Raw genomic sequence first — 18,192 nt, 5'->3', positions numbered from 1 at the left:
GATTTTAATATCATTTACCCAAGCTCTATTCAAAAAAATAAGGTGCACAATTTTTTTGAAATGAGTAGAGAATTATGAAAATATATATTTTAATAAGAAAATTATGACATATTTCCACCTGTTTTAATCTCTCATAATAAATAGTAGTTTAATTCATTTGGCCAACTTAATCGTATGAACAATTAATTTGTTTTTCATCTATTCCAATACACTTTATTCCAGTCCTTTTTAATGTTATCCATATGACAATTAACATTACAAGCATTTGTCGTATTACTATTATTGAAATTTGCAACCAAATATAAATCCATACCAGTAAACTAAACTTTTAAATTATTATATCTCTGTATAGACATCAAGACCTGATGCTATGACATTCACATATGCTATATAATTTTCACTTATTGGCATAGATTCTACAAAAAGACACGTGGGATTCATATTTTTATGAGTACTTTTCCAATTGTAATATCCCCAACTACGATAAGAACTGAAGTTTTGAGTCAATCAAAGCAGTATTACAAGAGTATTAACCGAGTTCAGCAGCAACAACTTTCACAGATAGCTAACACGGAAAATTGATCCAAAAGCCTATCTAGATACAACCTTTTCACAATCCAAACGCAGTACACAATGACAAGCCAGAAAATGTACAAATGATGGCCTTAACAATCGTAGTGTTAATATATCTACTTGTACCAATTCTTGTACTCCAGTATAAAGTAGACAAAAATCATCAGTGTTATATTTATCGAACAAGTAAGCATGAATTAGTGACCTCAAACCTTCAAGGCTACAGCAGAATCAAGCTGAAAACGATTCAGCCTAACAGTTCCAAGAATATATTCTGGCAGTTCCGGCTCTTCTTTTGCCTGAGATAAAGAGAGACGAAATGTTCTTTACACGTAACATGCATGCTTTACGAGCTATCTCTATTCCTTAGTTAAACTGGAAGCTAAGGCAGTGATTTAAGCTATAAGGCATTCAGTGACAAGTATCTTACTGAAATCATGGTTTGTTTAACTTTCATATAGCTTAAACAATGCTCTACTTTTTTTTACTGAGAACCTGGACTAATTTGTCATCACGTCACCACAAACACAGCAGATATGAAAGTGTTTAGTTTTCACAAACACGTTCAGAATTATTGGAGTTCACATCTATTCGTAAAAAGTGGACTTGCTAAGATTTATAAGGGGACATAAAGGTTTGTGTAGTTGCTAAAATACATTTTTTTTATAAGAAACAAATTTTATTAATAATATGATAAGAACAATTACATCAGTGGACTATTTTATATTAAAAATAGGGAAAAAGTTTCCCCTCGACGACAACTTAGATTGGCTAAAATCAAAAGCAATGTCATCCCATAAGCCCAGAGCTTTTCAGGAAAGATCATACATGTGCATGCCTAAGGATTTTCAATCTTAAGATGATTCTACTCGTCGATGCTAAAACATCTTTATATCGATTCAATTTTTTTTAGTAAAACAAAGTGAAAGTGGCAAAGGGAGGAAACAACAATACACCAACCTCTATGACTATTGCAAGATCAACAACAATGCTTGTGACGTATCCGAGGACAAGGCCAATGACACTTCTTGCTACGGACGATGAGCCAATATCTACGTCAATCTGCAGGATGGGGAAAAATGTCAAAGGCCACCATATTCTATCCTAGAAAAACTATGTAGCTGATAAGTTGCAAATGCAGCAAAACAAAAAAGACACGTGGAAGTTATCAAGGGATTGCAACCTAGTCCACTCATTGAGTAAGATAAAAGAATTATAACCAAGTAAAAATATTACAGTGCCACAAATATGTCGCTTTCCAGTCCACAAGGCTCATTGGAGAAGTCTCATTGTCTCAATGAAAATTCTGACCAAAGAAATCCTGGTGATTCTAGTTGCCAACAATGATTTTGAATTTTTTTTATAGGTATCATAAAATTTGTTCAGCCTATCTGCCACATTAATAGAAACATGGTAACAGCTCTACCATTTTTGCAATCAAGTTTAAGAACTATAAGAATTAGTGTTTGATGTTTTGGGTAAATCTCAGGTCAGGTCAAGCCAAAAGCTCCACTGATTCGTTCCACAGGACTAAGAAGCCAGTCAAGCAGCATTAGCTCATCTCAAGCATTAGTGTCAGCTAGTTCACCCATAAGGTTGATAATATCAAAACATTTCCAGAAAAATACAAACTGTAAAAAAATAGCAACTGATGAGGAAGAAACATACAAAGTGTGTAGCAATCGACCAATTCAATAAGCAGTGAACTACTTGCACTCATTCACAGAGTAATGTGAAAAAAGACACCCAAAATACTTATGTTTAACTCAATCGGCTCAAAACCAGCAATACTAGATGCAGAATTGTGAACAAAAGTCACCGTACTTTAGCATGATGCTAGGAACAAAGTATGATTTCTCACCTCCAGAAAATTATCTTGCCTAAGGTAATTGCATGTTACTGCCTTTCCCAGAAGGCAAGCTTTCGTTCCAACAGCACGCTTTACCATCCAGTATCCCTGTTATAAGAAATTTAGATAAATTATGAGAATGTCAGGCATGGCTCACAAAAAGACACCAATTCCTGAGATAGGGAAATAGGGCTACCTCAATAATGCTAGGAATAAGCTTGAATCTTGCATCACGAAACATATCAGTGCCATCAACAAATTTACCCAACAAAGAACTTTTGTTTATGGGCCTGTCTGCAGCAAAATAAATAACCAGGCTGTAGTTCGGTCTTGCTGGAACCTGATAAAGTAAACCAGTGTAAAATATTCAATTTAAAAAAAAAAAATTGCTACAAGGAATAAGAGAAAAAAATCTACAATATCATGGAGATTAAGCAGAAGAATTTTCCGGCTTCAATTAGCACTTCCGTGCACCTAAACTACATTATAAGTTTTCTTTACAACTTTTTTGCACAATAATATGCCCCCAGCACAAAATGAGCATTAGCGCAGTTCTAGAAATCACAAGAGCTTTCTTCTAGGACATAAAAATAAGTGTGTATGACAAAAAAATGTTGTTAGTTCCCACAAACTTCAAGTATCAAACTTATTTGCATGCAAAAGAGTTTCTGAAGTAAATTACAGAGATGCACAATAAAAAGGATTTGATATTATAATATAAGACTGAGACAACTAATAGAAAACATATAGAATGTAAACATTATCTTCACAGTACTTTCAAGAAAATTAATAGACAACAGATATCAGCAAACCTCAAGATTAATGACAAGGATGAATGGAAGCTTTTTCCCAGCTTCACTCTGCAATTGAGACAAAGAAATAAGGAAATTTTTACTTTAATTAGGTATCACAATCTTAGTGAAACATTCTATCAGTGAAATAAAAACAATTCTCGACCTAGAAAATTCTTCGTTGAAGCAGACACTAACTGTCAACATTGATCTATCATAAGAGAGAATGCATGCAACAGAAAAGAAAAACAAATAATGTATCAAAAAACTAATTGGAGCTGCATGAGAACATAGTTGTGCAACATCATCGAACAAGATACTGATAATCAAAATTCTACCATGTCAAGAGCTTCATAAAAGTCTCAAAAGCTATATGAAATGATTATCATCAGAAGGGACAATCAAGTTGTGATGGCAAAAAAGGAGAGCAAATTAATTTAATTCCATTTCCATTAACTGCAAGATTATACATAATGACAGAAAACGATGTGGAAATACATCATGGAACATAGATATACATCCATGCATCCTATAATAGCATTGCACTTAAAGAAAATGCATCATTAATTCATGCATGGAGCTTCATGAACTGAGTAACTCATTCAACCAAGAATTAAAGGGCAATTGCAGAAAGATAGAAGAGGAATTTCAAGTCATACAGAACTTCTGTTGTAATCCAGACGACCAAGCCATTGAGATACAAATTAGTAAAGGAATGCTGTCTGAAAAACAATTTTGACAATGCAACAGATTTAACTTTACTTTATCAATTAATCAAATATATGTCAACCAGTATCTTCACTCTTAAATCGTGTATTAACAAAATAACTATTACAAGCATAATTATAGAAAAAATGATGTTGCTAACATACTATTTTAGACCATGGAAAGATAACCAACTTCTTTAAAAAACATTTCATTTCAAAAGTCAATTTGAGAAGAGCACAGCATCGGTCAGCAATGTGAAAATTCAAACTGTAACAGCTCAATAGCTCTCAGTTACAAGTGTTGAGAGAATCAGTATAGACTAGAACAGGAAAATCGGTTCATATATGTTTTCCAATAATATGAAATGATGCAATCTCAATGTGTTAAACCACCTGAACAATGCTTTTAGGATGCAAAGCAACACTTGTGACACAGTCTTCCACTTTAAACCAGTCAACTGCAATGAGCGTAAGAAGAGGTTCGCCACCTTTTACCTGGATCAGGAAGCACAATTTTGAAGATGTTAGATGGTTGTGGTTAATGTATGAGAGAATAAATAAATATAAAAGAACCAAAGCAAACAAATTTGAACTAGTGTTGTGACTTGTGCTACAGACATCCTTGTGGAACAGTTAATCGTACATAGATGGGTCTACTTTGTAAATGGACTAAATGTACTCCAGCTTCGTAATGGGAACTTATCACTAAAGATTAAAAAGCATGAATGGTAACGGTAGCAGATGGATAAGCAATCAGGGAAAGATGGCCTTGTACACTCTTGCAAGAAAACAAAAATCAGTAACTAAATAATTCTAAACTAATCCTAGATGACTAAAGATATCAGATAAATATAACCCGAAATACCCATGAAGTTCTTGTCCAGAATATGACCAGAATAACTGAAAATCTAATTAACTACCCGAAAGCTAGATTCTTACTCTCGTAATAACTAATAAATAACAACTCCAAGAAATGAGTTTAATGTCCATAAAACCTAACTTGAGATATAAAAGTATCCTCATCATCTAAAAGAAATTCATGTTCAACACATGCACGCATACAATCATTGAATTGACTGCTGAAGTTTATCACAGTTTGCATTTGAATTCAGATTTGAGCTTTTCCCAGTAAATAATTTTAATGTTACAATTTTAAATTGACACGTTATATCGATACAGAATCAGGAACTCTTATTAGAATGCTAAAAAAATAAGATATAACACCTAAAGTGAAATCATCCTCACTTTTCAGCTTCAAGGGACGGTGATTGGTGCATAGCTCGTAAAATAGTCCTTTCAGTATCGACATATTATACTGCAGGTGATGCACAAGGTATTCAGTATCTTTTTCTGGATATTTTTCAATTTCAGTATTATATTTCTTTTTTCCAGAACTCAATGTTTCTGATTTTTTATTTTTGATAGCTGGTTGTAAACTACTAAGTTAAGTCGAATTTGTCACCTTAATCATAGTGTTTCCTAGTTATTTACATGAGATTTAGGTTTAAAGAGGTTTATAATTATGAAACAGCTTTGATAAATTTAATCAATCAAAGAACAATATACTCTTTGAAGTATAGCAATTTTAATGGTGAGAATTCATTAACTTTCTTCAATAGATATCCTTGGAAGTCATTAAAGAGATTCTATGATTTTACAGCTTTTCAAAGCAATCTCTTCTGCTATTCTATTCTTCTTTTTCTTCGACCTTTATCAAATTCCTAGTTTTCCAACTAATTGTGTAAGCCAACAGCCTTGCACTAAAGAATTGGTCATCTTACATTGTACCATATACAGGAAACCTTCTGATTTTAACCCTCAATGCCACTTGTATCATGCAAAAAAATTAGGTTGGCGGGGGAAATTCGATTTAACATCACCATAATTACAAAGATATGGAACATAAATTTCCAGAGAAACATTGTATATAAAATAATGAATAGACCTTTATGCTATCTTTCAAGTATGTCTTCCCTCTTATCATGAATCCAGAACCATCTGGAGAAAACCAGCAATTCTTATCAGCTTCATCCTTTGCTTTCCTCATGGACCCTTGAAACTGACTTGAATCGAGGTTGATGGGAGGTACATTTGAGTTCAACTGATTACTTGAGTCCGTGTCTGTATAAATCAATTAGACATATGCTTGAAGAATAGTTATAAATGCAAAAATTTATTTATTGTTGAGCGGGAAAAAATATCAGGAAAAAAAATATATTCTATAATAGAGCGATTGGATAAAAATACCTGAAACCTTCTTTAGTGCCAAACTTGCTATAGCCCATGAAACATTCTTCAGCTTAATTTTTTTGCCCTGGCGAAAATGGCAAAAGTTTAAAAAAACATGCAGTCCTTTAAAGTAGATGATACGGTATTCTCAAAACAAACCAAGGAATATAACCTTATTAACTCCTATTTCATCGTCGCTATCATCATCCGATGAAGAATCAGTGGCAATTGCATCATAAAACTCATCTGCTGTTTCTGCATCCTCAAATTCACTGAAGGACCCAGAATGATCGGATACAGTTGTATGAACTACCGTCGTAGATGACTCTGATGTAAGTATTGGATTTGCTGCTACATATTCCTTGAGACCTGGAGTAAAAAATAAGCAGAACAGAAGAAGAGAATCCAGAAAGATGAAGGTAAGGCATTGCAAAGCGGAGTTGAATCACTTAAGGGGATAACAGGAATTGACGGCAACTAATGAACTTCTACATGGAACTTTAGGTTTTATATCACAGGTTTCAAAAGAAGAAATAAGGATCATTCATTATACCAGCCATTCAAATAATTAAGAAACACGGTGGTTATATTTCTCAAATTTTGGACAATAATGAGAAAAGAAATCATGGAGGCAGTTATATTTGAACTTCAACCAAACTATGATTACATATAAAAAAGAAAGACTTATATAATATTTACGAGAAATCCAGTTTTATGAGGATGTGGTAACAGTCTGAACAATAGAAAATTAGAAACCAGTCAAAAAAACAGACAGGAATCAGATAATGGTTGGAAGGGACTCTTCTCAGTAATGTTTCACAACATTATGTGTAAATCCAGATAAAAAAATATTGCCAACCTGCCACTTGACTCAGCAATGCATAAGGAACAGTCTTTTCAAACTTCTGGCAGTGATTATTCCTCCATTTAAGCCAGCCTTTGGGGTTTATCTCCAGTGTTTGTGTCACAAGACATCTAACAGTTTTTGATGATGAAGATGTGCTTAAATTACTAATTTCCCATGTGGAAGCTACATAGCAAAGCAAATCGAAAAGGTAACTACCAGGCATTGGCATTGCTGCAACTTGAAAAATTAATGAGTACCGAGCTATCTGACAAACAGTATTTAAAGGGCAATCGAAAACAAAAAACCTTGAGCTACACATGAAAGTGCTGACAAAGCACCCATAAAATACAAAGTCACGTAGAAGGAATTACAGTTTGGATCTCACGCAGAACTGCTATTATTAGGAAAGTAAATCTGAGATTTGATACAAGATAACTTTCACCTTAAGATCATTTGACCCATGGGAAAACTATATAACCAACAGATTGAAAATCTATTTCAGATGAGAATCCAGAGGAACATAGTATTTGACAGTCAGCTGGATTAATACATGATTCAACCTCAAGTAGGCAGTGGTGGCTGGATAGAACAGCTTCTTCTTAAGCTAAAAGTAGTGCATGCAACAAGGCTAATGGAGATGATTCAATTTGAAATTTCAAGCAATCTCCAATTATGTGATTATCATACAAAGTCTAAGCAGGCAGTTACCTGCTAGTCTCATGTCAATGCTTCAGAATATTTGATAAACCAAACGGAAAATCAAAAAGAGACGCAATGCCCAATCACGTTATCTGTATTGACTTCCAAAAGTATGAAAGTTGGGCATGACATCTCATGTGACGCATACACCAGCAGTTACCAATGAGTTTACTTCAATTCTTTCAGGAAAAATTTAAGCGAAAAAAATAAAGCATATAGACGAATCGAGTCTCCAGTTCCATATACTTAAGTCTGATACGGAAAATGATTATATAATATTGAAAATTCACGTTGCTTATATTGAATCATCTTACGGTTAATTTTTGTACGTTCGTATCCAGATCTTGATGGCCGCTTCTTGTGTACAGAGGGGAACTGCAGGATTGCTGCGCAAATATATGAACACAAACTGTCAATCACAAAATAGTTAGACTTTTAGGAAACATTAGTAGATTTAAACTGCATGTAGTACTCAAATCAAGGAACGACAGCCATTTGCAAATAAAAAATTGATATTAATCCAGATTAATAACACAGAAACATCTATTCTCCATCTTCAGCAAGCCAAATGTATTCTAAAACTAAACTAATATAAAACATCCTGGACAAAATATTTGTATGGAAAGAATCACGGATAACAAATTTGTAGAATGGCTCTCAACACTCGAAATAGACTCGAGAAAGATGATATTGCTGCAAGTAGAGTTGGGAGACATTGATCCACTATTTTGACAGTACATCTTGGGAAAGTATTGTGAACGACAAACTGATGGAATCACTAGCTTATATAAGTTTCTAAATCTCTTAACAATTTTCAACAACATAAAATGAATGTGTATGGGCATTGAAGCGTGATGATTATGCATCAAGTGAAGCTAACTGAATGTAAGCATGGAGAAGCAACGAAATAGCAAATGCTTACTGTATGTTCCATCTTGTCCACGAAACCATTGCCGTGAAAAGACAAAATCCTTTTTTGACTTCCACCTCCATCATAGAAAAGAAAATCAATGACATGGAAAGAAAATAACAGCAAAAAAACATCACTTTCTCTTCATTAAATGGATTGAAACAATAAACAAAGAGATAAGAATGCAATTTTACATGATAAGACTTTAAAAAAACCCACAAAATCAAACAGGAAGAAAAGGCTATAGCCTTACGATTGAGTGAATCCAAGCCAGTAATATCATGCAGCTGCTATAAGCTTCTTTGTTATTTAAATTACACTTTTGTGTAATCATAAAGATCTGGGTTATTACATAGAAGGGGAACAACTTGAAGAAAACACATATGGATGCAGCTACTAACTCTCAGCACACAAATTATTTGCCAAGTCTATTGACAAAATGCGTTGAAACAGTTTACTTTCAGTTTAGATGAAAATCAGTTCCACAAAGCGATAGCCGATAATATTTAAACATAAGGCAGTACAAACTCCAAAAATGATAAAGTCAAAGTATGACACTATCACTCAACATAGTCAAATAACTTTGTCATAAACTCAAGCCTTCAAGGGTCCGCAAACAAAGGAAACAACCCGTTGAATAAGTTTCAAATTAGCAGCATACTGTGGTAATATAATCTTTGATTATGTTCTCTCTTGTATCAGTTACCTTCAAACGTGAAGCCAAGAGGGTGGAAAGTTATGAAATAAATAAAAATGTTGGAATTCTTCTATGAAAGTCGTGCAAAATAAACATACCGAGTTAGATAACGCGGATCAAATGTCCCATACACAACGTCATAATGTCCATTTATTGAATCAACCAACTCCAAGTCACCTATTAATGAATCCCACCTGTAAAAGATCCATTAACTATTTTTCAGTGGAAAAGGCAAAAATGTAATTCATTAATCAGGCCAACTCACTCATATCTCGTGTGTCGCTCAGTACTCAATACAACTTCAAAAACAGTATCCGCACTGGCATCTACAACACCAACAGCTTTGACAAGAATGCCTTTGCCACTCTTCAAAAGAAGCAAGAAATTCGATGAAATTACCATGCCAAAATCCACAGTAAAAATAACATGAAAAGAGATGCATTGTCGTCTCCGTTCCAAAATAAACCACAAGTAGAATGATGTGTTAACAGAAGTTAGGAATATGCACAAAATGACAATTAAACTGACATTTTGATCAACTGTCTACCTTTGAGTGGGCCACATCTTCAAATATTCTCACACCTGAAACCCGAAGAATATCGAGAACATATGTTAGGCACAGTTCTCTAAGTAGGATACAATTCTTAGATATACCAAATAATATCTCAAAACAAGAATCTTTGTTCGCGTCCACGATTGATCAAATCCTCTTTGCTTCCTATTCTCAAATAAGGCATTCCTCCATTTTTATACAATTCTTAAATATACCAAATAATATCTCAAAGCAAGAATCTTTGTTCAAGTCCACAATTGATCAAATCCTCTTTGCTTCCTATTCTCAATTAAGGCATTCCTCCATTTCAATAATTTTCATGAAGTTTTTTCGCAATTACTATCAGAAATCCGTAGAGACATTAGTATTTGTGTCGGGCTAAAATTCAACGAATCTAAAAACCAAGAACTCCACTTTTAAACAGAGTGTCTGACTTGCAAATGCAGCTGATTATCACTTTTAGACATCCAGATTTGTTTAAGCAAAGGTTAAGAAGCCCCTATATCCATGTCTGCAACCTATATATTTCAATTTTATCTACAGGACAACTTCGAAGAGAAAAAATAGATAAACAAAATGTGCAGGCGTGGAGCTCAAGTAAACTGCAGACAGCATAGAAGCATTTAATAAAAAAAACTTTTCCGAATTAAACTGCCAGATACTGTGAAGTAATTTAACACCATATTTCCAAGTTCTATAAATAAAACTGCAGATCTCTCCTACAACAGATAGCCATTCAATTTTCAGAAACTAAAGATTTCAGTTTTAAGATGCAGTATGCTGGCCTCTGCAATCTACAATAAGTTATACATGTGTCATCCTAATTAAACTAAATGAGATGCTATAAATTTTCTCTCAAGGTGTCTGTTCAGCTAGCCTCTAGTTTATTTCATTTATTGGCCGGTTCCCATCATCAAACCAATACCTTATATCCCAACAGGAACCAACAAGTTAGTAATCCTAGGGAAAGATTGGCACCAGTTTCATGAACCCCCTACCTACATTCATTCGAATACAATTTAGTGAATGTTCTATGTTCAACACTGATTGGCCACTTTGTCAAAACGTTTAAGCCATCAGAGAACACACATTTACATGTTCAAGGATGTGTAAACTTGTGTACATGTGTATGCATGTGTGTCAACATCGTCCTACCTTCTCAAACATATGTTACAGAAGAAAAGCTCCTTCATACTTAAATTTATTTTGGTTTTTAAGTTCAGAAAGATAATGCAGCGCACTATCTTAGATTAAATATTAAATACAAGTTTACCATTAATTGTACGGACACATTTCCATTCATAAGCTTCAACCACATCTCCACCATCGGCATCAAAATATGCATCCAATCTACAACCAGAACCTAAGTCTGAGGTTTTGCGCAAAAGCATTTCAGGCCCTGTTTACAGCGCATTAAAAGTAAGCACAAAATAATATTTGATATTTCTAATCATAGAACAGTAAATTGGCCAAAATAAATCACAGAAAAAGATATGTTGGCGCTCCAATCATAGGACAATTCCATGATAACTAACAAAGCAAAATATAGGTACGCATGAAAAATGCTTCCCGCACTCGAGATATTTTGGCACTTATATAGTCATTACATTGAAGAATAAGAGTTATTATTTTAAAAAAAAGGGTAATTTCATGGTTTAAAACAAAGGCAAATGGGCAATTTTTATGAAATTCTTCGTTGAAACATTAAAGACAAGGTAAAAGTTAATCGAAACACAAGACCTTTGATCTAGAATATTTATTCTTATTTAACCAGCTGATAACAGGAAACAAGAACAATTACTTTCACACATGTTTATACAAACAAGCCCCACGGGGATGATGTTTAAAAATTGCAATGCCGACATTTTGATAAGGAGAATATCTCTCTAACAATCGTCTAAATATATCAATACAAGCGTATAAGGTCCTATAAATTCCATACCCATGACCCAATTAAGGCCACTAAGAAGAATGCCAACCACATAATGCTGCCTCACCTTGCCCAATCCTTATTAGCTTCTTCAAACCATGTGCATAACGCCTTACTCTAGGGCGATGTTCCTCCAGGTTAATCCTTCCAAAAAGAAAACAATCTTACATTTTGTGCGAATAACTCATATAGCTCAAAGTGTAATTCTAAGCATAAAAGATAAACTATACGAGTAAATAACAGATTACAATGGAATTTTTGCATCTAGAACTGCGTGGCCAACATGCATACTACACATGATCATTCAGAATTAATATTACTCTAAGATCAAAAAGCAAAGCAGTTTGAATATTTTACTGTGGTTGATCTCTTCTCAAAATTCAACCTTGATGTTATCATGAAGGAGTAGAAGCAAAGTAATGTATAATGAAATGGGAAGTTTATTATTCCTCAGGATTGATCTGGTGAAGTACTTCATGATGACAAAAGGACTTTAATTCTCTGAATACGAAGTACTCAAAAATATTTAAGGAGTGAGTGAACATACTCATCCTCCATGTTTAGCTTGTTTCTCACGCTTCTGTCTCTTGAAAGCTCATACTCTACCTTCAGTACAACATATAGTGAGATGCGTGAGCAGAATAATTATCCGAAATTTCAAAATCAATTTTATAGTGTGATACCTTTGCTATAGGGAAACTTGTACTGAGAGTATCTTATACTTATAATGGAACTAATTTCTCAATTAGAACAAAAAACAGATATCTATATTACATTGTAAATCAAACCTATTAATGAAAAATGCATAGACATGTTGAATGGCTATATGCCAACATCAACTGCAATCTGCAACTCAGCGTCATAAAAATCTTTAGAAAAGCATAAACACGCAATTTATAAAACAATTTCCTAATGTTTTCCAACACATCTCTCAGAATGTCGAAAATATCCACCAAGGCTAAAAAAAAGCCATAATTATAACAGTCTAATATTAAAAGAAAATGAGTGAGAGTGAAATAAAGTCGGCATCATAATAATGAAATACTAATCTCACAATTTCATGCACAAGAAAAGTGTCTGAAAAGCATATCACTACCTGTTGCTTAGCCTGATCAAATGCTTCCATCCAATTCCGGGCATCACCAGCAGTAGCACAAGCAATCTTGCAGCAGTCAATTTTTATTCAATGTGAGCAACCTGAACTATAACAGTACTACAATTTAAAAGGAACTGGCAGTAACATAACGGTAGCATCCTGAGCAAAAGCCCAAATACATACAATAAGGCTTTACACACTTTAGGAATAAGCAGCTTCATGAACTAAACACATGTTTACGGAAATCTTGTTCATTAGGTTATCTTCAAGATGAAATCATTTAGCTTGGTGATCGCTGCAAGTACGCATGAACATGATGAAGATTTCACATCATGAAATATGATGGAAATGAGGTCTTATTAATAGATGCTGATTCTCACAGTTGAGTCAATAGGACCATTTGCTCCTGACCAATTAACTTCGGTCTAAAACCCAAACTTCGAGACCCATAAAATGGAAAACAGTTTAGAACTGATGTTTGACAAAGTTACTATAAAAAATATGTACTGTTAATGAGGCTGATAGGTTAGTTTCTCTTTGCTGAAAAATTATAGATAACTATTCAGAACTTGAGAGAAAGTGGAACATAATAATACAAATGCAGATAATTATGATAGCAACTACAGCATCAGTGATGATTGTCTTCCTCATATATTCCAATTCACTTTCTTTAATGTCTCAAGTGTAACAAAACTATCACTCACTTCTCCCTTTTTGCTTTCATCCAACCGATTGTAGAACCTTAGCACATAAAGATCCTACAAAATAAACCAAATATCAACAGGGCAATTAGGTATATTTATATAATGCATTATCTATACTTCAAGCACGAAAAAAAACAAAGGGAATAAAATAGAACATAAAGAGAATAAACGAATCCATCAAAATAGTTGTAAGAGTTGAAGAACGCTTACACCATGGTTAACCTTCCGACGTCCTGACTCCTCCATCATAAGTGTATTCCCAATGACACCCCTGTGAATGGGCTTCTGGAATATGCAGCCATGGAACAGAAAAACGCATTGCAGATATTAGATTTATTATTACAACTCTACATGTTATATAAAAGTTCTCTAAATATTCAGTACAATGAGGTACAAACCTCACCAAAATGAACATGGTATATCATATATCTTAAGGACCAAATGTGTACATATGCACGAAACTAGCACATTCGGGAGATAGAGATGTGACTGCCAATATGAGATGAATGAATGATGTACAGAGATGTTTCGATCATACTAGTCCAGTGGCACTACACTTAAGAAATATTCAAAGCTGATTGTAAGTCTTCAACCAAAATAACAAGGAAACTTATGACAGCCATTGTGGTTTGACTTTAGCGAAAACATTTACAAGAGTGTATTGGACAAGTGTGTCTATATACCGTCGTATCACTGATCCCTCAAACATTTCAATATTTGAACCAACAATGGAATAAGATGCACATAACCTTGATTCATTCCTCGTCGAACAAACCATATTCAAAAACAAACCACGCGTTGTCAAGCAAAATTCTCCAGTGTAGAAGCCGATTATTTTAATTAAAAAAAACCGAACTTTATTTGCAATCATATTAAAACTACAAGTTTCTCATCGAAAATGCTTTAAATTATCCCCAACACAGTCCAGTCCGTCTCTGCGTCAAGGCTAAACCAAAGATAAATAAATAAATAAATAAAACGATAACCGCACACAAGTTAGCGAAAAATCCCAGAAAACAAAAAAGCGAAAAAGGGAAACAACAAACATACCAGGCCGGGATTCTCATGGGGGTCGCGTTTGTACATCTCCACATACTTGCCGCGGATGAACAAGAAACGGAAATGGCAGTACTCATGCCCAATTGAATTGACCCCCAGATGATAAACCCACCCGGAATACTCAAACCGCTCGCCATTGTCGCTGTAGCTCCTGCTGCTGGTGCTCTGCTTACCATTCTGTTTGGAAGAACCATTGTTTTTCCGCAATCTCTCCTCGGAGCCAGACTCCGAGCCCATACTCGCTGGTGATCCTGTCTCACTGCCCAACTTTCTCGTCATCGGTGCCGAAGCCATGTGTAAGCGCAAGCACCTAAACGTGAAAGATGTTAGCCGGTAGAATCGGATTGTAATATAAAATGGGAATGGTGGTGGCAGAGGTGGTACGAATGAAGTCAAAGCAGAAAAAACCAAAACAAAGAAAGTCGACTAATAAACAAGGAATTCGCGTGCATGTGGCATCACTTGGGGATTGTGTGTGCTCTGCGTGTACACGTAGACAGATTTGAGCTAATAAAAATATACATATAAAGCTCCTTGTGTAAAAGATTACTATATTTATATTACACGCGGTGTCATATTTTTATTTATTTTTATCAATTACTCTCTATATCTAATACGATATATATTTTGCAAGTTAGTCCAAGCAAATCATATCAAATTATTAAGAGAATTGAACTCGTGATCATTCGATTTCATATTCCTTTACTTTAATGAATTCGAATGTGTGTATATATGTATGTGTGTGAGTCGTCTTCTTTGATTTGATATTTTTTTTAGTATGGAACTTTTGAAGTGTGAAGACAAGATTTCATTAGGTGTTATAATATTGCTCTAATTAATCAAACATTCTACTTCTACAGCGTATTAATTAAACTATGATTATATGTAGAAAAATATAATTATTGTTTCTTCCAAAATAAATTTATCATAATTTGATTGATGATATATTACAAATATCAAGATTTAATAAAATTTGGAACCTTGCTTATTCTGAAAAATTATAGATGATTAGCTTCATGTATGACCAAACAACTTCAACCCATTGATCCTCTTCAGTCTTCCCTGACGACAACGCAGCTCCTCTCCGCCATGGCCTCCGCTCAGGCGACGACTATTCCAACACCCGCATATGCAGAAACAGTAGATGAAATAACCAGAATCTACAAAACCCTCCCGCCGAGACCCTCAATCCAAGTGGTCGAGGCTGCCATCTCTGTAGTCCAGACGGTGGAAACAGAGAAGAGTCTTCAATTGGAGGACATTTCCATGCAATCTCCACCAGAGGACGTGCCCCCTGAACTCTTCTCTGTGCTGCAAGAAGTTCGGAAATCCATGGTTCTGTTTCGATGCCTCGAGCAGCAGAAGGAGGCGGCGCACTTGATCGAGCAAGACAAGATTTTTCAGGTGTTTGATGAACTCATTCAGAAGGTATCCGCGCTTGTTTCTGGGGATGAACATGTGGAGAAAGAATATGATTCGGGTTCTGTTGACGATGAATTCGAAGAAAGTGTTGTGATGACTGCGAAAACTTGCGATGAAGTTGACTCGAAGAGTGTGGTTAATGATTTCAAAGGTTCTTTGCCAAGAATTTCTAAAACAGATGCAATTGTTCCATCTTCAGGTTTGTATTAGATAATACTTGTTTCCTTATTTATGTTTTAGCAACTCTAGCGTATGATTTGCAGTTTTAATAACAAAAGGAGAGAGAAAGATTTGAGAACTGTTTATAGGTTGTTAGCTGTGAGAAGCAGGTGGCAGGTCAAATTTCGTGTGCAATTTTATGTAGAATGTAAATTTCTTTCCCGATAAAACATGGAGATTCTGGTCTCACCATTTTGAATATACGAAGAATTCAAATCTTGGTTTAGGATTTTGTCAGTCATAGCCTTTGGAGGATGAGTTTGTTTCGGGTATTTTTGTATTATTGGCTGAGTTGCTGAAGCAGATAGATAGTCTGTAGTTCACTGAGATTTGTCATAGCAACATCCATTTTTGTATTACGGCTCGAGTACAGCTTATCTAGGGAAGAAAGGAAATTTTGTTATTCAAGTATTTGTTTCATTCAAATGTGTAGCATAGTCAAGGTATGGTCATAAATGATTTTCGGTGTTAAATGTGTTTCATCTAATTTTCCAGGGAAAGAAGAGGCAGAGGCTGAAAAATTGGATCTGCTGGAGTTGGCTGCAGTAATCGAGAATTCTGCTAGAAAGAAAGCAAATATTTTAGATCTTCGGGGCAAATTGGTAGATAAGGTCGAATGGCTTCCTCTGTCTCTTGGAAAGTTATCAACACTGACAGAGCTATATTTATCTGAAAACCGTATCATGGCTCTTCCGACATCCATAGCTGATCTCAGAGCCTTGATGAAGCTTGACGTCCGCGGCAACCAACTTTTAAACCTTCCCTCTTCTTTTGGTGAGATGCGTAGTTTGACCGATTTGGGTCTCTCTTCAAATATGTTAAAGTCACTTCCGGAGACTTTCGGGAACTTGACCAATCTGATTACTCTTGATCTAAGTTCAAACCGCTTCTCAACCTTACCAAATATAATTGGGAATCTAACTTCTTTAAAGAGATTGAATGTGGGAACAAATGATCTTGAAGAACTTCCTCACACGATTGGATTATGCACTTCACTAGTTGAACTGAGATTGGATTTCAATAATCTCAAAGCTTTCCCAGAGGGAACCGGACAGCTTGAACGGTTAGAGATCCTGACATTTCACTATAACAGGGTCAAAAGATTACCATCAACCATTGGGAATCTTTCACACTTGAGAGAACTCGACGCAAGCTTCAATGAACTTGAGAGCATACCCGAAACACTTTGTTTTGGTGCAAGGTTGGAGAAACTGAATGTGGGGAAGAATTTTGCTGACCTAAGAATGTTGCCAGAGTCACTTGGAGAGCTTGAGACTCTAGAAGAGCTCGACATAAGTGACAATCAAATCAAAATCTTGCCTGATTCCTTTAGATTTCTGTCGAAGTTAACAAAATTTCGAGCTGATCAAACTCCACTGGAAGTGCCACCGATGCATATAACGAAAATGGGCGCTCAGGTATGCCACTTATGTATCACTGTAGTGATCCGGCCTGTCGGCTGTTTCTGCAAACACTGACCTTTTGTATTGTTAATTTTTCAGGCTGCTGTACAGTATATAGCTGATTTTGTTGCTGAGAGGGATGCGTTGGCAAAACAACCTAAGAAGAAAAGATGTTTCTGTTCTTATCTATGCCCACTCCTCTGCTTTGGTGTTGGAAGGTGATAAAGTTTCATTAAGAATAAGGATCTCGTACATATTTGTCTCCCTAATATGGGATCGACGATCCTTTAAGAATATTATCTTGATAAAGATTTAAGAATCATCCCTCGTGTATGTATATACATTTGATTACTCAAGAAAAAATGTTGTTCTACTGGTGTGCTTGTACAGGAGAGAACAGAATTAATAGTGGGCATTCATTCCCATTCAATTCACTTGAGCTTTGCAAACAAAGATACACAGAATATTGTTGTTTACACATAAATATTTCGTTTATTCGAATTC

At 35.0% G+C, this 18,192-nt stretch overlaps 2 protein-coding genes across 2 annotated transcripts; one reads left to right on the top strand and one right to left on the bottom strand.

The window, feature by feature from the left end:
- Positions 1–662: 662 nt before the first annotated feature.
- LOC140825981 (protein ENHANCED DISEASE RESISTANCE 2-like) lies at positions 663–15,067 on the bottom strand. The gene is made up of 22 exons (XM_073188059.1): positions 14,636–15,067; positions 13,796–13,870; positions 13,586–13,639; positions 12,882–12,947; positions 12,333–12,391; positions 11,853–11,929; positions 11,129–11,254; positions 9,850–9,884; positions 9,568–9,668; positions 9,401–9,496; positions 8,618–8,682; positions 8,010–8,081; positions 7,009–7,179; positions 6,322–6,518; positions 6,168–6,234; positions 5,866–6,041; positions 4,314–4,415; positions 3,235–3,282; positions 2,619–2,762; positions 2,435–2,530; positions 1,534–1,635; positions 663–872 (listed from the first exon to the last, which is right to left on the bottom strand). The coding sequence occupies exons 1-22, from the start codon at positions 14,936–14,938 to the stop codon at positions 780–782; spliced, it is 2,325 nt and encodes a 774-aa protein (XP_073044160.1). The 5' UTR covers positions 14,939–15,067; the 3' UTR covers positions 663–779.
- Positions 15,068–15,229: 162 nt separating this feature from the next.
- LOC140825980 (uncharacterized) lies at positions 15,230–18,186 on the top strand. Its single transcript, XM_073188058.1, has 3 exons — positions 15,230–16,265; positions 16,781–17,703; positions 17,788–18,186. Exons 1-3 carry the CDS (start codon positions 15,665–15,667, stop codon positions 17,908–17,910), a joined length of 1,647 nt encoding a protein of 548 aa, XP_073044159.1. The 5' UTR covers positions 15,230–15,664; the 3' UTR covers positions 17,911–18,186.
- The last annotated feature ends 6 nt before the right edge of the window (positions 18,187–18,192 follow it).

This window comes from Primulina eburnea, chromosome 3, assembly GCF_022965805.1.
Source record: "Primulina eburnea isolate SZY01 chromosome 3, ASM2296580v1, whole genome shotgun sequence".
NCBI lineage: Eukaryota > Viridiplantae > Streptophyta > Magnoliopsida > Lamiales > Gesneriaceae > Primulina > Primulina eburnea.
This window is presented reverse-complemented; position numbering and strand designations above follow the sequence as displayed.

Excerpts from the sequence above, each read along its gene's own strand:
- LOC140825981 (XM_073188059.1), bottom strand. The coding sequence starts at position 14,938 with ATGGCTTCGGCACCGATGACGAGAAAGTTGGGCAGTGAGACAGGATCA. Across the intron at positions 12,392-12,881 it reads TTGATCAGGCTAAGCAACAG|GTAGAGTATGAGCTTTCAAG; the intron begins GTAGTGATATGC and ends GTTGTACTGAAG. Across the intron at positions 6,042-6,167 it reads GGCACTAAAGAAGGTTTCAG|ACACGGACTCAAGTAATCAG; the intron begins GTATTTTTATCC and ends TGATTTATACAG.
- LOC140825980 (XM_073188058.1), top strand. The coding sequence starts at position 15,665 with ATGACCAAACAACTTCAACCCATTGATCCTCTTCAGTCTTCCCTGACG. Across the intron at positions 16,266-16,780 it reads TGCAATTGTTCCATCTTCAG|GGAAAGAAGAGGCAGAGGCT; the intron begins GTTTGTATTAGA and ends CTAATTTTCCAG. Across the intron at positions 17,704-17,787 it reads TAACGAAAATGGGCGCTCAG|GCTGCTGTACAGTATATAGC; the intron begins GTATGCCACTTA and ends TTAATTTTTCAG.